The 15,151-nt window shown below is 36.1% G+C and overlaps 2 protein-coding genes across 4 annotated transcripts; both read right to left on the reverse strand.

The window, feature by feature from the left end:
• Nucleotides 1–202: 202 nt before the first annotated feature.
• Nucleotides 203–2,686, reverse strand: LOC110863003 (probable low-specificity L-threonine aldolase 2). 3 transcript variants are annotated; one of them, XM_022112211.2, is made up of 11 exons: nt 2,383–2,686; nt 2,216–2,304; nt 1,936–2,143; nt 1,791–1,874; nt 1,643–1,731; nt 1,530–1,572; nt 1,407–1,467; nt 1,255–1,330; nt 983–1,176; nt 502–908; nt 203–384 (listed from the first exon to the last, which is right to left on the reverse strand). In XM_022112211.2, the coding sequence occupies exons 2-11, from the start codon at nt 2,258–2,260 to the stop codon at nt 362–364; spliced, it is 1,230 nt and encodes a 409-aa protein (XP_021967903.1). In that variant the 5' UTR covers nt 2,261–2,304; nt 2,383–2,686; the 3' UTR covers nt 203–361. The 3 variants fall into 3 exon arrangements, with proteins under 3 accessions (XP_021967903.1, XP_021967904.1, XP_021967902.1); XM_022112212.2 differs by having other exon boundaries at nt 2,216–2,284; nt 2,370–2,686; XM_022112210.2 differs by having other exon boundaries at nt 2,370–2,686.
• Nucleotides 2,687–3,671: 985 nt separating this feature from the next.
• LOC110852359 lies at nt 3,672–7,339 on the reverse strand. Its single transcript, XM_022100411.2, has 3 exons — nt 7,112–7,339; nt 4,696–7,017; nt 3,672–4,507 (listed from the first exon to the last, which is right to left on the reverse strand). Exons 2-3 carry the CDS (start codon nt 4,696–4,698, stop codon nt 3,773–3,775), a joined length of 738 nt encoding a protein of 245 aa, XP_021956103.2. The 5' UTR covers nt 4,699–7,017; nt 7,112–7,339; the 3' UTR covers nt 3,672–3,772.
• Between the last annotated feature and the right edge of the window lie 7,812 nt (nt 7,340–15,151).

A 15,151-nucleotide genomic window follows, 5' to 3' on the forward strand; every position in this document is an offset into this window, starting at 1 on the left:
AGTTGAGAAATTGAACATGCATTCTCGCTTCCTCCGGTTCTCGATAGTCTGGTGAAATTTATCCCATAAATTTCGATTCTATTTCAATTCGGACTGCATATTTATATTTCATTTTCATTTTGAACATAACTTTACACGTTCTGTCATATTTTTAGCCTAGGCGTGCACAAATATTTGCTACGTAATGAGGTGACACAAGGAATGATGTGCAAAACAAATTTTCTCGCTTTATTGCGGATGTTTATTTTTGGTGACAGCATCAATTACATAAATTACATTGTATACTTACTTAGGTATTTAAGTTTGTCTGGCGACTACCGCAGAATTTTCTTGCTCACATTAAATCCATAATTGATTTTGATTATTGGGTTTTCTCAATGAATTCTGTAATATTTAGAATGCGCAAACATTTAGATACATACATACATAGTTATACACATTTGCAGCCCCACATACAAATGTAAATCTTGTCGAATACACATTATTAAACCTCCTTAGTACCTTTGATGACGTAACAAATCTTTTCAGCGGCTTGCACTGCCATTTCTTTAGAAATATCGGCATGAGTCACGAGTCTTGTGGAAGTTTCGGACCAAGGAAGACATTTCACTGAAACAAGACTCCCAATTGTATCTCGTTCATTTTGTTCAACAATTGCTAAACGTTTGCAGAATGCGGTTATGTTGATGCCAATAACTCTGACCATAACTATGTTCGTTTCTACATCGTCATAATTAACAAAAGCACGTTGACTGCTTAAGTTGTTAATCATTCTGGCAATTATTTTGGCATGTTCGTGATCATCTCTGAGACGATCCACCATGTGATCCAGACAATATATTCCTGCTCCTGCAAGAATTCCGGCCTGCCGCAGACCTCCTCCAATTGCTTTGCGAAGCCTTCTGGCCCTACGCAATAAAGATAAGTTTATGTACATATAATTAGGTTTTATGTAATTTACATAAAAGTACGATTTTCACACTTTTCGACAAAGTCCACGCTACCGACAATAACAGAGCCAAAGGGAGCCCCAAGACCCTTACTAAGACAAACGGACACAGAGTCAAAGTCTTTGACGATTCTTGAGACTGGTTGTTCCAGAGCGATTGCAGCGTTGAAAACTCTAGCCCCATCCATGTGAAGGGGTATGTTGTGCTCCTTGGCACATTTTCCCAACTGCATGTGGAAAAATATTGGTTAACTTGTTGCATGAAATTACCAGGGAACTTAAACTAATTTTAACTATGTAAACACCTGGTCCAACCAATTTAAAGGCATCACCCTTCCTCCACATCTATTATGACTGTTTTCTACAGCAATTAGTTTCGTTCTTGAGTAATAAATATGTAGAAAGCATCATTAATACATTAACTGTTCGTCTTTATTTAATTTATAGTATAACTTACATTGGGTCGTGAATATCGTCAGGACGAATGCGATCCACAACTCCATTTATGTCAAACGTTCCTTTAAGGAGCATACGTTAAAACCTTTCCAGATTATGAGAAAAGTGACATGCATGCACTTACCATCATCGTTGTTTTTCACTTGATTGGAATGAATACCCCCAAACTGGTTTAAGACATAATATTTATCAAGTATATTACTTAAGAATTATACGCATAATGAACTAATAACCAACTTGTGAAGCATTGCCTTGTTCATAACGGAACATGTGGGATTGATCTCCAACAATCATTTCAGATCCGCGTTCATTGCAGTGTATCATGGCTGAAAAATTACAACGCAATTTAAAATTGCATCACTGAACAGGGAAACAATATTTTTACCAGAGATAAAATTTCCCATAGTCCCAGAGGTAACAAATAATCCTGCAGCTTTGCCCAGGGTTCGTGCTACTTTTGCTTCCAATTCTGTAAATTAAGGTATTTTTTTAACTCATAATTCGATAATTACTATTTCATTTATTCGTACCAATAACCGTAGGATCTTCTCGAAAAACGTCGTCACCAACTTGTGCCTCTGCCATTGCGAGTCGCATAGCTGTGCCAGGTTTCGTTACCGTGTCAGATCGCAAATCAACCGTTACGTCCGCAGAAAGTCCGTTTGAGGGGACAGCCACTGTTTCATAGCCGCTGGCTTTCACTTTTTTCACCGACTCCATTTTTGAATTGATGTGGCACTGTGAACAGATAACCTCAGACTGAAGAAAACTAAGCGTCTTACAATGGATTTAATAATTATAATATTTTACCAGACGAGCGTGAAGTGATCTCAGCCTTCTAAACATAATCATCATCCAACCCGTCTTGTCCAGTTAAAGCTCATGTCATAAATAAGTACCTCCATAATCATAAAATTTTTATAGGACTAGTTTTGCTTGATTTAATTCATGAAACGTGACTTACATTTCCACTTTACCTGGATTCACTTATTCCTTAGGTTTTTGATGTGAAATTTTATTGTACAATACTTGAATATTCAATTCAAATATTCGTTATTCAAGTATCTTCAAATTCATCACAGATATTTAACAGATTCAACTAAAATGTTCTGCCATTGGTGGTGAAAAAATCAGAAACCGTTTACGAAGCACTATGTATGTATACTATTATATCACATTGTAATTATCAACAAATAAATAAATATAAAGTAAAATTCTAAAAAGTTAATGTTGTTTAGTTTTAAGAAAGATACATATGCGATGTCTCAGGTTACATATAATGGAAAGAGGTGTGCATAGAAGTACGTACATACATAAGTACATATGTCAACACAATTGTAAATAATTCAGGTTTTATTACATATGACATATACTAGTACATGGATAAACCTGTTTCATGTTTGGGTACTGGCCACTGGGTCATAAATTGAGAGTTCTCGGCTCCTTTGTACATTTACATTTGTACACAATCTCCTGAGATTTGTGTAAAATTAAAATTGAGTCAAAGTCAGACGATTGCTACATACATATCAAGATATGTAATATTCAAACTATGAAAATCTTCCGGTAAAAATGTCTTAATTTCGAGTAAATAGATAAGAGGATTAGGTTTACAAGTTAATGTTTGTTTCCAATGAAAACTTGTGATTAATTAATTTATCGGTAATCATAGAAACATATGAAGTGCATGGATACATAAATATGCTGAGAACCTGAGTCCATTTATTTATATCAGGGTGATCCTTCAGTTTATCAGTTTATCACTTTCCGACAAAATCAACCAAAAAATTTGCTGAATGATCATCACTTTCATGAAGCTTATACATAAACCCATACATACATACATACAAATTTCGCAAGTTCATAAGTGGATATTTGTAAAATGTCGTTATAAATTAGTTAATGGTCATCCTAAATGTTGGATGACATAAAGGTCTATTATGATGGAACATCGGAACATTGCGTGTAGGTGAGAAGTAGGAACAACTTATTTGGGAATTGTGAGACAGGTTTTGCATGGATAGGTTTAGGTTTAGAATACTTGATGAAAATTAATAAAATATATGCAAGTTGAACAATACGCATAAACATACATATTCTTTTTTTGCTTGTAAATTACTAATTATCATGTTTGACTAATCCTAAATGACAAATGTTGGTCAATGGGCATTTTATTGCAGCATTATGAGAGCAATTATTTAAGAGATGTATTTTCTTTTAATGCAATTTTTGCGAATTTGAATTCATGCAATATGTAATGTTTTACTCATCATTTATTAGATATTTATGTTGCAAATGAGCTCTTTCATTATTTATAGCATAAAAAAAATTCCAAATACTATATCCAATTGGTGAATGAAAAATCGCTTATTCATCATTATTTTTAGAGCAGCAGCCACAGCAGCAACAGCAATACTTTTTGAAACCAGCCCAACATCCGCCTTCCTCATTTTCATCTCCATCATGCTCGTCCTTATCCGTTTTGTCCACCTTATCATCACCCTTGTCCGCCTTAGTTGGCTGCTTATCCTTAACTTTCTTCTCCTTTCCTTCATCCCCTTTAACGATATTGACTATTTCCTTCACCTGATCTTTAACTTGTTGTACTAGAACCGCAATGTCCTCAATGTCCACTTTGATTCCCTTGATTAATTCTTTAATCGCATTAACATCAGACCCATCCAGACCAATGAGTTTGTCTACTTTCTCCGCAATTTGGCAAAGTTCGTCCAAAATGTTGACCACAATGATAACCAGGTTGAACGCGGCGTTAGTTGCTCGTGCAACCTTGCCCTGTTTTTCTACCGGATTTTTCATATCTTCTTGTGCAATATTTTTCAAAGCTGCAAGAATTTCGTTCACAGTATCGATCTCTTTAGACACGATGTCCTTGCTGGATTGAATTTCTTTCAAGTTGGCCCGAAGAGATTCGACCTGAACCGCACCGGAAGCAATTGTCAATGCAATGTCAGCAGTGGCCCCAGCAATGTCGGCCAGTTCGGAAGCAATTGATTTTAAACAAGTTCCAAGTTTGCTTAAGTTTTGCAAAGTCTCAACCGCAGAGGAAAAATCCAGCTTGGATTTCATTCTTGATGCGAAATCCTACAAAATTTTAATTAATACGATAAATAATTGATTCCTATGTGTTCGTCTTAAGACCCGACTTATACTTTCACCGATTTGTAGGCTAATATGTAGCATGGTTGAGATAGCAACAATTACCCTATCCCATCTACGTTATTCAATGGAGAAAGTATAAACCGTACTTATTTATGTAAATAAAGTTTTACCATTTCAAAGATGATTAATTAATGCGTATAGACAGCTAAATATCAGAGAAATGTGATGCCCGATTCAAATCCTAAATCGGAATTATAACACGTCCTCTAAATTTTCGGCATTTTGATATATACTCCAGTTTAGCAACTCCACATCAAGGTCAGTGTGGCATTCAAAAGATTAGAATTCAATACAAGTGTGATATCACGAATTCCGTCGTTTAGAACATTGTCATTTTCAGTAAGTGTTTATGGGATCCCATGCAAGCTGAAGAAATTATGTCACGAATTTACTAATCGGAGATACATAAATTGATTAGTGATTCTTCTCAACCATGTCGCAAGTTATGGAATGCACGATGAAAAGATAAAGATAAAAGTAGTTTAGTTCAAAAATTTAAATTCTCACATATCGACAACTGTGATCAATTATTCTATGTATCTACTTATAAAGAAGATAAACTTGTGGGACTCGATTCAATTTAATTCAATGTGATACCTAACTTGTATTTATTCAGTTAGTTCATCAATGTGCTTCACATTGTTGTGATATATATGTATATATTCACCTTCAATATATATATGTATAGGTTCATTTAATCCACACATCAATGATTGCAATTATACATATTCTCGAGAATTACTATACAGAACAAAATAGGTAATATTCTTATTTGATATCAGTCACGTTGTAATCTTTATACGGACAGTATATCTTTATTCCATGATCTGGTGAACAGATATACCAAAGGGAGGGCGGCCTGGTGGATACGAATTTGACCTTGAATAACCCCGGAACGGTTTGTCGTAGCGGGTCAAAATTTTGAACAGACGAGCATGTTATCCTCAGATAGTTGTGTGCAAAATTTCAGCCCTCTACTTTGAAAAATGCCTGCCCCACAGCCCCCAGAAGCTGAGATAGTCATTTCAAATAGTTCCAGAAAAAATCTGGCTCGTGCTTACAAAAAATTTTATTTAAATTTTCTGTTGAGGAATAGGAGTGAGTTATTTGTCACATTTGACGAAGCACTATTTTCTCTACAAGTTACTAATTGAGCTCGAAGAGCTTACTACACGACAAATGCCGAAAAAAAATTCACGGAATTTGGTGTTTTCCCGTGAGGAGAACTTTTGTAAACAGTTTTAAGTTGTGGGTGCAATGTCCGATCGTGGTGTCCTCCCACGTATCAAAGTCCCCCAAAAAGTGAAGAAATCTGCAAAGCAATATGCTGACCGTGTCTCGAAACCACTTTTAGAGTAACATTTTCCTAAATAGCACGGTAAAAAAATAAATAAGGTAATTTTTATCGTGACGCAGCGTCTTCCCAGACGATAAAGTTGACCCAAGATTATGCAAATGACCTTGAAGCTAGATTGGGAATAAAAATCATTTCGAATAGTGAAATACTTATACAATCCCCTGATATAAGTCAAATAGACTTCTTTGGGTTCGGATACTTAAAAAGAAATTCTTTCTGCGGAGACCGAATTTTTTAGACGGAGTTTGGAAAAAATTGAAATGAGTGTCTCAACTTCTGGGGGCTGTACGGGAGGCATTTTTGAAAGTAGAGGGCTGAAATTTTACACACAACTATCTGAGGATAACATGCTCGTCTGTTCAAAATTTTGACCCGCTACGACAAACCATTCCGGGGTTATTCAAGGCCAAATTCGTATCCACCAGGCTGCCCTCCCTTTAGTATATGCGTGAAAACTATAGCTAGAAAATTATTTCTAACGAACATAAATATTTATATTTTATAATGCATCTCCACATCGCAAATCTTAAATACAATAATGCATTATATTTATATAATCTGATAGGACATATTTAACAATTCTTGTTGATTTACTTAAGTGAGTATGTGATAGCAACGAGAAGTAAAAAAAAAAATAGCTAAAAATACACTAACTAATTTGTACAATTTTTGAGTTTATGTAAACTGTTGTCTAAAGTTTACGTTTCATGTCTTCCATATTTTTCATATCTATTTGGCAATTAAATTAACAGCCTTTGTTACTACATCCGCATTCACACGCTTCACACTTCCAGCATTTGAACCCCATCCCAGAACAAACGTCGGAACACTTGTTCGTTGTCAAGTCTCCACAAGTGTAGCACTTATTGTCAACCCCGTTTTCGGTCGAGTTTGACGCGTGTGGGGCGACAATTCCCATGTAGTCGTTGTTACAATTTACAGCATCCAAAATCTCATCACTGTTCGGGGGTGAGGTCGTCTTGGAGAATTCGGTCGTTATTACTTTGGCTTCTTCTTCTCTGCCTTCAAATTCATTGAGTGATGGTAAAAGTGATCTTGATGTGACTTGATTTTTCTATGGATAACGGAAAACAAAATGTATTTAATACTGGCACAATGATCACAAAGATTGCCCATGAAGTTAATTGATTAAAAATAATTTTTCTTACCAGTAAAACACTGAGAACGATTATTACTTTGACCAAGTCTACAAATCTCGTCATTTTAGAAATGGTTCTTAACTAGGTTTACGACTAATTTAAGTTTAGATTGACTAAATTTTTCGACTTATTTTTCAATTGAGTCAGAAATTGTTTCTCGGTTCAGTTATGCTGTTCTTGGTTTTGTATCAAAATATCAACTGTGCAAGTTTATCGAGATGCGCTCCTCTTTTATTGTTAATGATGAAAATGCACTGTATTGGAAGATTTGATACATTTATAAATCAACATTAGGTTTGCCCTAACTAACCATCCTACAAATGATAGCATATTTATTATTTTTCTTTCAAATACAACAAATAACAACAACAATACATATGCATCCATGCAGCAATTCACGCAGCTAGGAAAAATGAAGGAGAGAGTTTATGACGTCATTTGCCAATATATGTATACCTTAAACATAAAACGCATACACACATTATTTGGCATGTAGGGCAATTACATATTGATAAGGTTGATGGTTGCAACTGCATTGATTAGAATTGGCTGAACGGCATTCTATGTGCACATATTCATTTTATGCAAATGACGCAAATGAAATAAATCTTGTTATAATAGTATGCTTTGGGTACTACAATTATGACGCTATTGTCACGTATGCATTTCCTTCACTTTAAGGGAATTGCTAAACGAAGACTAAAGGATTGGCCCGGCAATAAATATGCAAATAATTATCTAGGGTTTATCCGCATGTGAGTTGTTTGTGGAAAGCAGCAATAACGAAATATTCCGCTCGTAAATTTATATCAATTTATACCGAAGTATAAATTCCATTATTTCTATTTATTTGCTCACTGCTCACCTGCCTAGTTCACCTTAGGATTAGTATTCCATCCATTATGGTTTGAAGAAGAATTGAAATGATACTCCATTCCGGGACCAAAGTGACCAAACTAAACATTTTCGTTAAAATTATCTTTTGACTAAAAATGATCTTCTTGCTGACAACTCTCTGACAAGATTTGACGTTATGACTTATGATATGTGCATAATGTACATATGGGTGTGTATGTTGTAAACATGTAGGTATGCAGGTTTGATAATGGTAGAAGAATTTTCTAACCTTAAATGCAATGGATCGACTATGTCGTCAATTGTATTAATTGAATTAATTAGTCAAAAAACGTTTACAATGAAAACGGGGCTTGATCAAATTCAAATAAACTACATTACGAATGAATGCGCATGTTCTAATAGCGTGTTCTGAGAACAAATTAAGAGAACACTGTTCTCTTAATTTTTATTTACATACATTTATCTTTAACCGATCTATTTTTTTAAAAGAAGCAGCATTTTTTTTAGAAATGATGAAGAATTCTTGGATATGGGTGAACGAATTGGATTTTTTATAAATATTAATTTTCGCGGGCTATAATTCAATATTTCGTTTCAAAAGGTTTCATGCAGTAAATACTGGATGGAAGTGGATTGGTTAACAACGCATGGCAGTTTAAATGAATTCATTGGTAATTTGAATTTTAAGTGTTCTCAGATTTTCTTTTAATTCCCGTCAATTACATTATTCATTTCCGAAATTAATATTTTATTATTCCATCAATTTCACAGGTCCTGCGATTTCCAAGTCTTGTGCAACGTTGGCTCTTGTATTTGTCATATTCTGAGAATTAGCAATACGTTGAGCAGATCTTTGTTCTGAAGTCTCACTTGATCTTGTAATCGTCTGCTCAGAGTTATTAAGTTGGCAGCCTTTGCAGCCTCGGTGCGGGCATTCAAAGTAACTTTTGAATGATGTTAATGCATCATTAGCGAGTAAATAGTTGTAGCAAGGAGTAATAAAAATATCATACAGTTAATTAGTAGGATAGCTAGTTAATTTATGTGTGAAGTTGTAATTAGTTAGGCTGGGGTTGTTTCATCAGATTAGGCTGGAGTTGCAAATTCGAATCAAGTAGTGGTGCGTCCTGTCCAACTCGAGGTTGCCAAGGTGAAGCAGCAGTCAGCAACAGTGAGCAGTTGGGGTCATCCAGTAGTAACGTAAGTCGTAACAATACAAGATTTGGTTGTCCGATCTTGGTTGTATGTTGTTGGTTGTCCATCCTCAACACAGATAGGTAGTATATTAGCGTAGGGGGTTGTTCGCGTTTTTGGGTCAAATTACAATCAAATATTGGCAGGTTTGTTTACTCTCAGCTGTGGCAGGATTTTAAATAGTATTTCTATTGCTGGTCAAGATTATCAAGTAGCTTAGTAGCTATTCTCAGTGGTCAAAGTAGGGCTAGTCAGATTTTGTCTCCTCCAAAGCACTTTAGTACATAAGTATGTTGATTGGGGGTTTGAGTGGGAATAAACAAGGGATTTGTCTATGGAAAAAGTGTGTTGTTGTGTCAAACTCATTTTAAAACATCTAAGGAGTTGTCATTTTACCATGCTAGTACATAATCTAAAAAGCAGTAAGAACCCAGGAGTGCGTAGGATACGCAAAAGTGTCGTAATTACGGTTAGAAACGCATAATTCATCACAATATTTATCTACTTACCGAAGCTGGGCACATAAAGGATATTCAAAGAGTTTAATAAATGATGCTAAGTGTTGTGGGGCACGTGAGTCAGGATGATGAATTAAGTGACATGCAAGAAAATAAATCTAAACTGCATCTTCATTAAACTCCATCATTGACCCTCATGACGAAAAATAGTCTTATTAAGTAATAAATCGTCTGAACAGTGGGGATACTCGAGAATTGAACTGGAATTTACATATAAGAAAAACAATAAAACTGTAGAAAAGATGAAGCTGGAGTTGGCTTGCTGTGAAACAAGCAATTTGAGCGTTACTTTTAAAAAACATAACAATCATTGTATCTATTGAAAACCAATTATTGGAGCGATATTTCACATAGCTTATATTGGAAACTCTAAAAAATAACTCCCCATTCAATTAAACAATACTTTGGAAAATATTAAATTTATTCAATTCCAATGGGCGGGCACTCAACATCTTGTAAGGGACGGTCCACAAATTATGTCACGCGAGAGGGGGGAGGGTGGGTCCAAGGCTCCAATGATATCATGCCTATGTGACAAATGTTAAAGGGCGGGAGGGAGGGGGTCTAGTAAATCGCGATTTTAACATAATTTATGGATCTCCCCTAAGCAGGACACTTTGATGCCTCAATTTGATAAGGCAACTTGGACCTCGTGAAGGTTAAAGAAGAAATGGCTCAAATTGATAACGCAAACATTTTGGTAAGGTTTTGATACTTACGGCGAAAAACACAAAAATGCCAATAGGTGGCATTGGGCGGTAATATAAAGAACCATGGGTCAATTTTAGACACAGGTGTAATCAAGCGCCAAGTTCAACTGGTAACACACACGCACACAACTCTGCACAATTATTGTTAAAGGGCATCCATAAATTATGTCTATGTCACGCAAAAGTCGCGAATTTTTAGACCTCGACGTGTCACATACGCACTATATGATTGGAACCTTTGATCCTCCATCATCCCTATCGCCTGACATAATTTATGGATGGTCCGTTATGATACTTGATTCAGAATTATTACTTCGCGACTTCTCGATGTGTTTGAACAAGTTTCACCTTGTCTTCGCTCGCTTCAAAATTTAGGAGTACCAACCTAGCAACATACTCGTGTTTGTCGCCTCCTCTCCACCTCCACTCACTTTAGGCTACCGTGTTCGCACGCTCGCCCTCATCTGGAGTTCTTCATTTTTATTTCACTATTTATCAACGTCGTTTTCGCTCAGTAAGATCAAAGTGTAGTATATGTTCTTATCAGCCTATTGGTAACACCCGCCCACACCAAATTTGCGAAATTACCATGTGCTAAGGTAAGATTGTACTTTCGTGTCCATTACTTCCACCCACTAGTTGAAGGCCGAGACATTATCATTCATTGGTGAGAAGGTTTAAAAAATTGCATTCATCTCACTTTCACTTGAATATCAAAATGATTTTCTTACAAGGGAAACATCTGAGGTGCCGGTCGTGTCCATCATCGACTGTTTCCCAAAGCTGGAAGTATTTCTTCTTACACATAGCCCACATTTTATTATTGAGGGAAGATGAGGGATGTATGTGGGGTTTCCATTTTTCGACGTCAAACTGATTTTTTTCGATTTCTTCCTTGATAGTTGTTGGATTGTGGATTAGTCCAAGGTCGGTCCAAAAAATTACATTATATATTTTTTGATACTCATTGATGGAAGGAATCAGACGGTCTATCATACATTTCCGAAAACAAACCTGTTCGTCCGCACAGCCCATCTGAATTGAGGGGTCCGATGCATGAGGGGTCCAAATTGACGGAACGCCAGCCAAATCTGAGATTTATTAAGGAATTTCGAAAAACATTTTAATTTCTCCCCGGTTTTCAGTTGAGAGATATATTTCACATAACAAATTGCCTTCCTGGAGTTTCTGTCACGTTTTTAAGAACGTAGGACTCGTCGTCGGTGACTAACTTTTTAGTGAGATTTTGTTGTAAGGCTTCGGAGATCGTGCGATTACCATTTTTCTTCAGTTCCCGTATGTTTTGCTGGAGATTTCTTTGCATACGTTTTGACCCCCATTTTAGGGGCCTTAATATGATACAAGTAGTTGGGACTCATCTTTGACTTCATGGCCGCATCAGGCACCGACGTGGATGGAGGATTTAAAAAAAACGATTCAATTGTTTTTAACTTTTGAGGGGTCGATATTATGGTTTTTTCAAGTTGTGGTTATTTGAAGTTTACATTTTCGGATTCTCCATACTTTTTTGTGTTTCAATTTCTACATGGCCACACCCTTCTCCGGTGAAATGTAGTCAGGCCTTCTTGGAGTCTTTCTTGCACAGATTTTGGTACTTACAAAAATTTCGTTTCTGGACTTACTCGGCTTGAAATGGTATAGGGAATTTTTCTTTTCTTTCAAGGAAACCAGTTTGCTTTTAACTGATATCTGTTGACTTTAAAGGATTATTTTATTTTTATTTTATTTTATTTTTGAGGAAAACTTACGAAATTGTTAGGGCACAACGTTGGATATATTTCTCATACTCTACAAGAATTTCAGATTTCTACAGCGGCATTTATAAAACCACCCCCACCCCCACTTCGATACCGTTTTCAAGTTACCGCTATGTCCCTGATCAAAATGATATGTCACACGACATGCTTTTTTGGAAGAATGGCAAGAGCGCTGAAAGCCACACCCACTTTTGTGGGTGTGGTTTTGGTAACTTCGATACTATTTTTAGGTTGCCCTTGTGTTTCTGGTCAAAACGATATGTCACACGACATGCTTTCTCGAAAAATAGCCAAAGTGCTGAAAGCCACACCCCCTGTGGGTGGGGATTCAAAATTTTAACCTGGGAGTCTATTTTTTGTGGTATGAGGTGACCACTGGGGTCCCCATTCTATTACGATAAATTACTTGTGTCGCACCATGCAATGGTTTACGTCAAAAGCGCTAATGGCCACACCCCCTGTGGGTGAGGATTCAAAATTTTAGTCTACTAATCGAACCACTGTCGAGAGGTGTGACCCTGATTGGATAATGATATTTCTAATGCTCTCAGGTGTTAAAACTCATTAATTTGAACCTGATTCAATTTTTCCACACCTCCTGCCACACCCACAATTTTTTGAATGACCTTGGGGTCATATTTTCCCACCCCCTAAGCTACTTGATGTAAAAATTTTGAATCAAATTCAGGATGACCCATTTTTAGGAACAATGCAATATTTTCTTTTTTTGACCTTGTGACCTGGATTTCAGGTCACCTAGGTCAAATTTTAAAAATTTGAAATTATATATTGTAGCCAAAGGTTCAATGTTTCCAAAACATTTTATTTTGAAAATCGATGGGAAATTGTCAAAATGGCGTCAAATCAAAGTTCCAATGCTTATAAGCATGGGCGCCATCCGCCAATTGTTTCAGCAAAATGGAATAGGAAAATGCTGCGGTTTTAATAGATGAACCATAGTGATTTTCCACCTGATTGCGAAATGACCTGGCTAGTTTTTGCCATTATCGATCGAATCCTACCAGATTTTTCGCCTTAGTTGCAGTGAACGTTAGAGTACCTTCTTTTGCACAAAGCCCAAAACTTTTCGATTGGTCTCAAAAACATTTGAAGGGTTGGCTGTTTTAAGGATATCTTTCCCAATGTTACCCGTTGCATGACTAATCAGGAATTTCACAGACGGTGATTTTTTTTGGTCTTTAACGTATTCTGAGAGCCTTTGTATACTTTTTCTGTAATCCCCGGTTTATGAACTTTAATGTTGCGGGACAAACTTTCTGAAATTTTTATCGGAGCAGCGGAAAGATTTGACGTGGGAGTGTCATTGCTTTAGAGTTTGTTTAGTGTCTTTCACGATTTGATGGGTGGCTATGACGAGAGTTGACTTGGATTGTTTTTTGAATTACACTTTTTATCATTCTCATACATCGAGATTTTATGTAATATAAATTGTCGTTTTCTGACATGTTTCCGTTTTGAACGGGTACGTCTTGTTCGAGGAACGACAAGCGACGATTTGAAGTTATGAAAAACTCCATTCCCGAGGTCTTCACTTTCACGGCGATTGCTACTAAATAGAAATTTGTCCATTTTAACAAAAAATGCTTTATATCCTCCTGGGCAGGATTCGCTACCCCGAGTTTTTGTGGGTTGGGGTTTTTGGGGTTTTTGTGGGTTTTTGGGGTATCAAATCTCCGGAAAAACCCTAATGCTTAATGGGATTTTTGCGGGTTTTTGTGGGTTTTTCCGGGGTTTTTGTAGGAGTTTGAGGCAGATTGAAACAAAATCCCTTAAACTACAACGTAGATCAATGCTAATTAACTTTTCTGCTTCATCTTGAAATTTTGAGAATTTTCATTTGCGACTTGAATTTCCAAATATCATTGCATATTTCCAGGTTTACATGTCAAACATGAATTTTCGATGTAAAAGTCCAAATCAATGATAACGGTTAAAATTGCATGTTAAAATTGTATACTAAATTAGTTTATCTCTAATATATAATTTTAGGAATTCTGGTTCAACCTGCCCCAAAATCTACAAAAACCCACAAAAACCTAATAACCCACAAAAACCCCAAAAACCCCGGAAAAACCCCCGGGGTTGGGTTTTTCTACAAAAACCCCGGGGTTTTTTGAACTCTGCTCCTGGGGCCCATGCAATTACGTTTCAAAAAATAAAAATGAGAAATAGCAATCTACACAAACTACGCAGAATATTTTCAGGTTACACAGTTCCACTTATAGCACACTGAACAACTACGTTTCGAGAATAAAATTATGGAAATACAAAAACGCTACCCGCGCATGATTTTGGTCAGTTTTTCTAACTGTGCAACAAGTAGAGCTAGGATAATCCTGATTATGGGTTTCAATCCCGCATTAAGGATTATTAATCTATAATCTATTCCGGCAATGGCATTAAAATCCTAATCCATAATCCTGACATTTGGGGAATTAGAATTAATCCTGGAATAATCCTATGAGATGCCATTAATACATAATCGCGATTATGGGTTACTAATCAGATTAATCATAATCATGATTACCAGGACTTGCGATTAATCCTCAACCTGGATTACTCTATTCAAAGGTTTTATTGCAAAAACCTGCCAGTTTGACAGACGAAATGTTAGAAATTCTAATCATGATAAAAGTAATATTTATATTAATTGCATACAACGATATAAACTTGTACACTGTTAAAAATCTGGTAGAGTCACATAGATATTCCGTGCTGGTATTGATTTGGTAAAAATTTCCTACCGGACTGATAGTAAATTGTTCCTGAGTGGTAAATTTTTCATTACCACAACATTACTGAACGGTATTCCCGTTAATATCAGTGCCGGGTAGAGTCACACTCTGGTCGGTAATGATTTAATACCAGTTGTTTAAGAGTGTAGTTTTTTCACCTAGATATAGCTTATAGTTTTTATGGAATAAAAAAATCATTAATCACGAAATTAGTCCGGATGAGTAGTATTAATAC

The sequence above is a fragment of the Folsomia candida genome, unplaced genomic scaffold (genome assembly GCF_002217175.1).
Source record: "Folsomia candida strain VU population unplaced genomic scaffold, ASM221717v1 Fcan01_Sc001, whole genome shotgun sequence".
Taxonomy (NCBI): domain Eukaryota; kingdom Metazoa; phylum Arthropoda; class Collembola; order Entomobryomorpha; family Isotomidae; genus Folsomia; species Folsomia candida.

What these genes read in the sequence shown, in the direction of transcription:
- LOC110863003 (XM_022112211.2), bottom strand. Translation starts at nt 2,260, where the DNA reads ATGATGATTATGTTTAGAAGGCTGAGATCACTTCACGCTCGTCTG. An exon ending in AGAAGATCCTACGGTTATTG is followed by an intron (nt 1,875 to 1,935) that starts GTACGAATAAAT and finishes CTTAATTTACAG; the next exon opens with AATTGGAAGCAAAAGTAGCA. An exon ending in GACGATATTCACGACCCAAT is followed by an intron (nt 1,331 to 1,406) that starts GTAAGTTATACT and finishes TTATTACTCAAG; the next exon opens with AACGAAACTAATTGCTGTAG.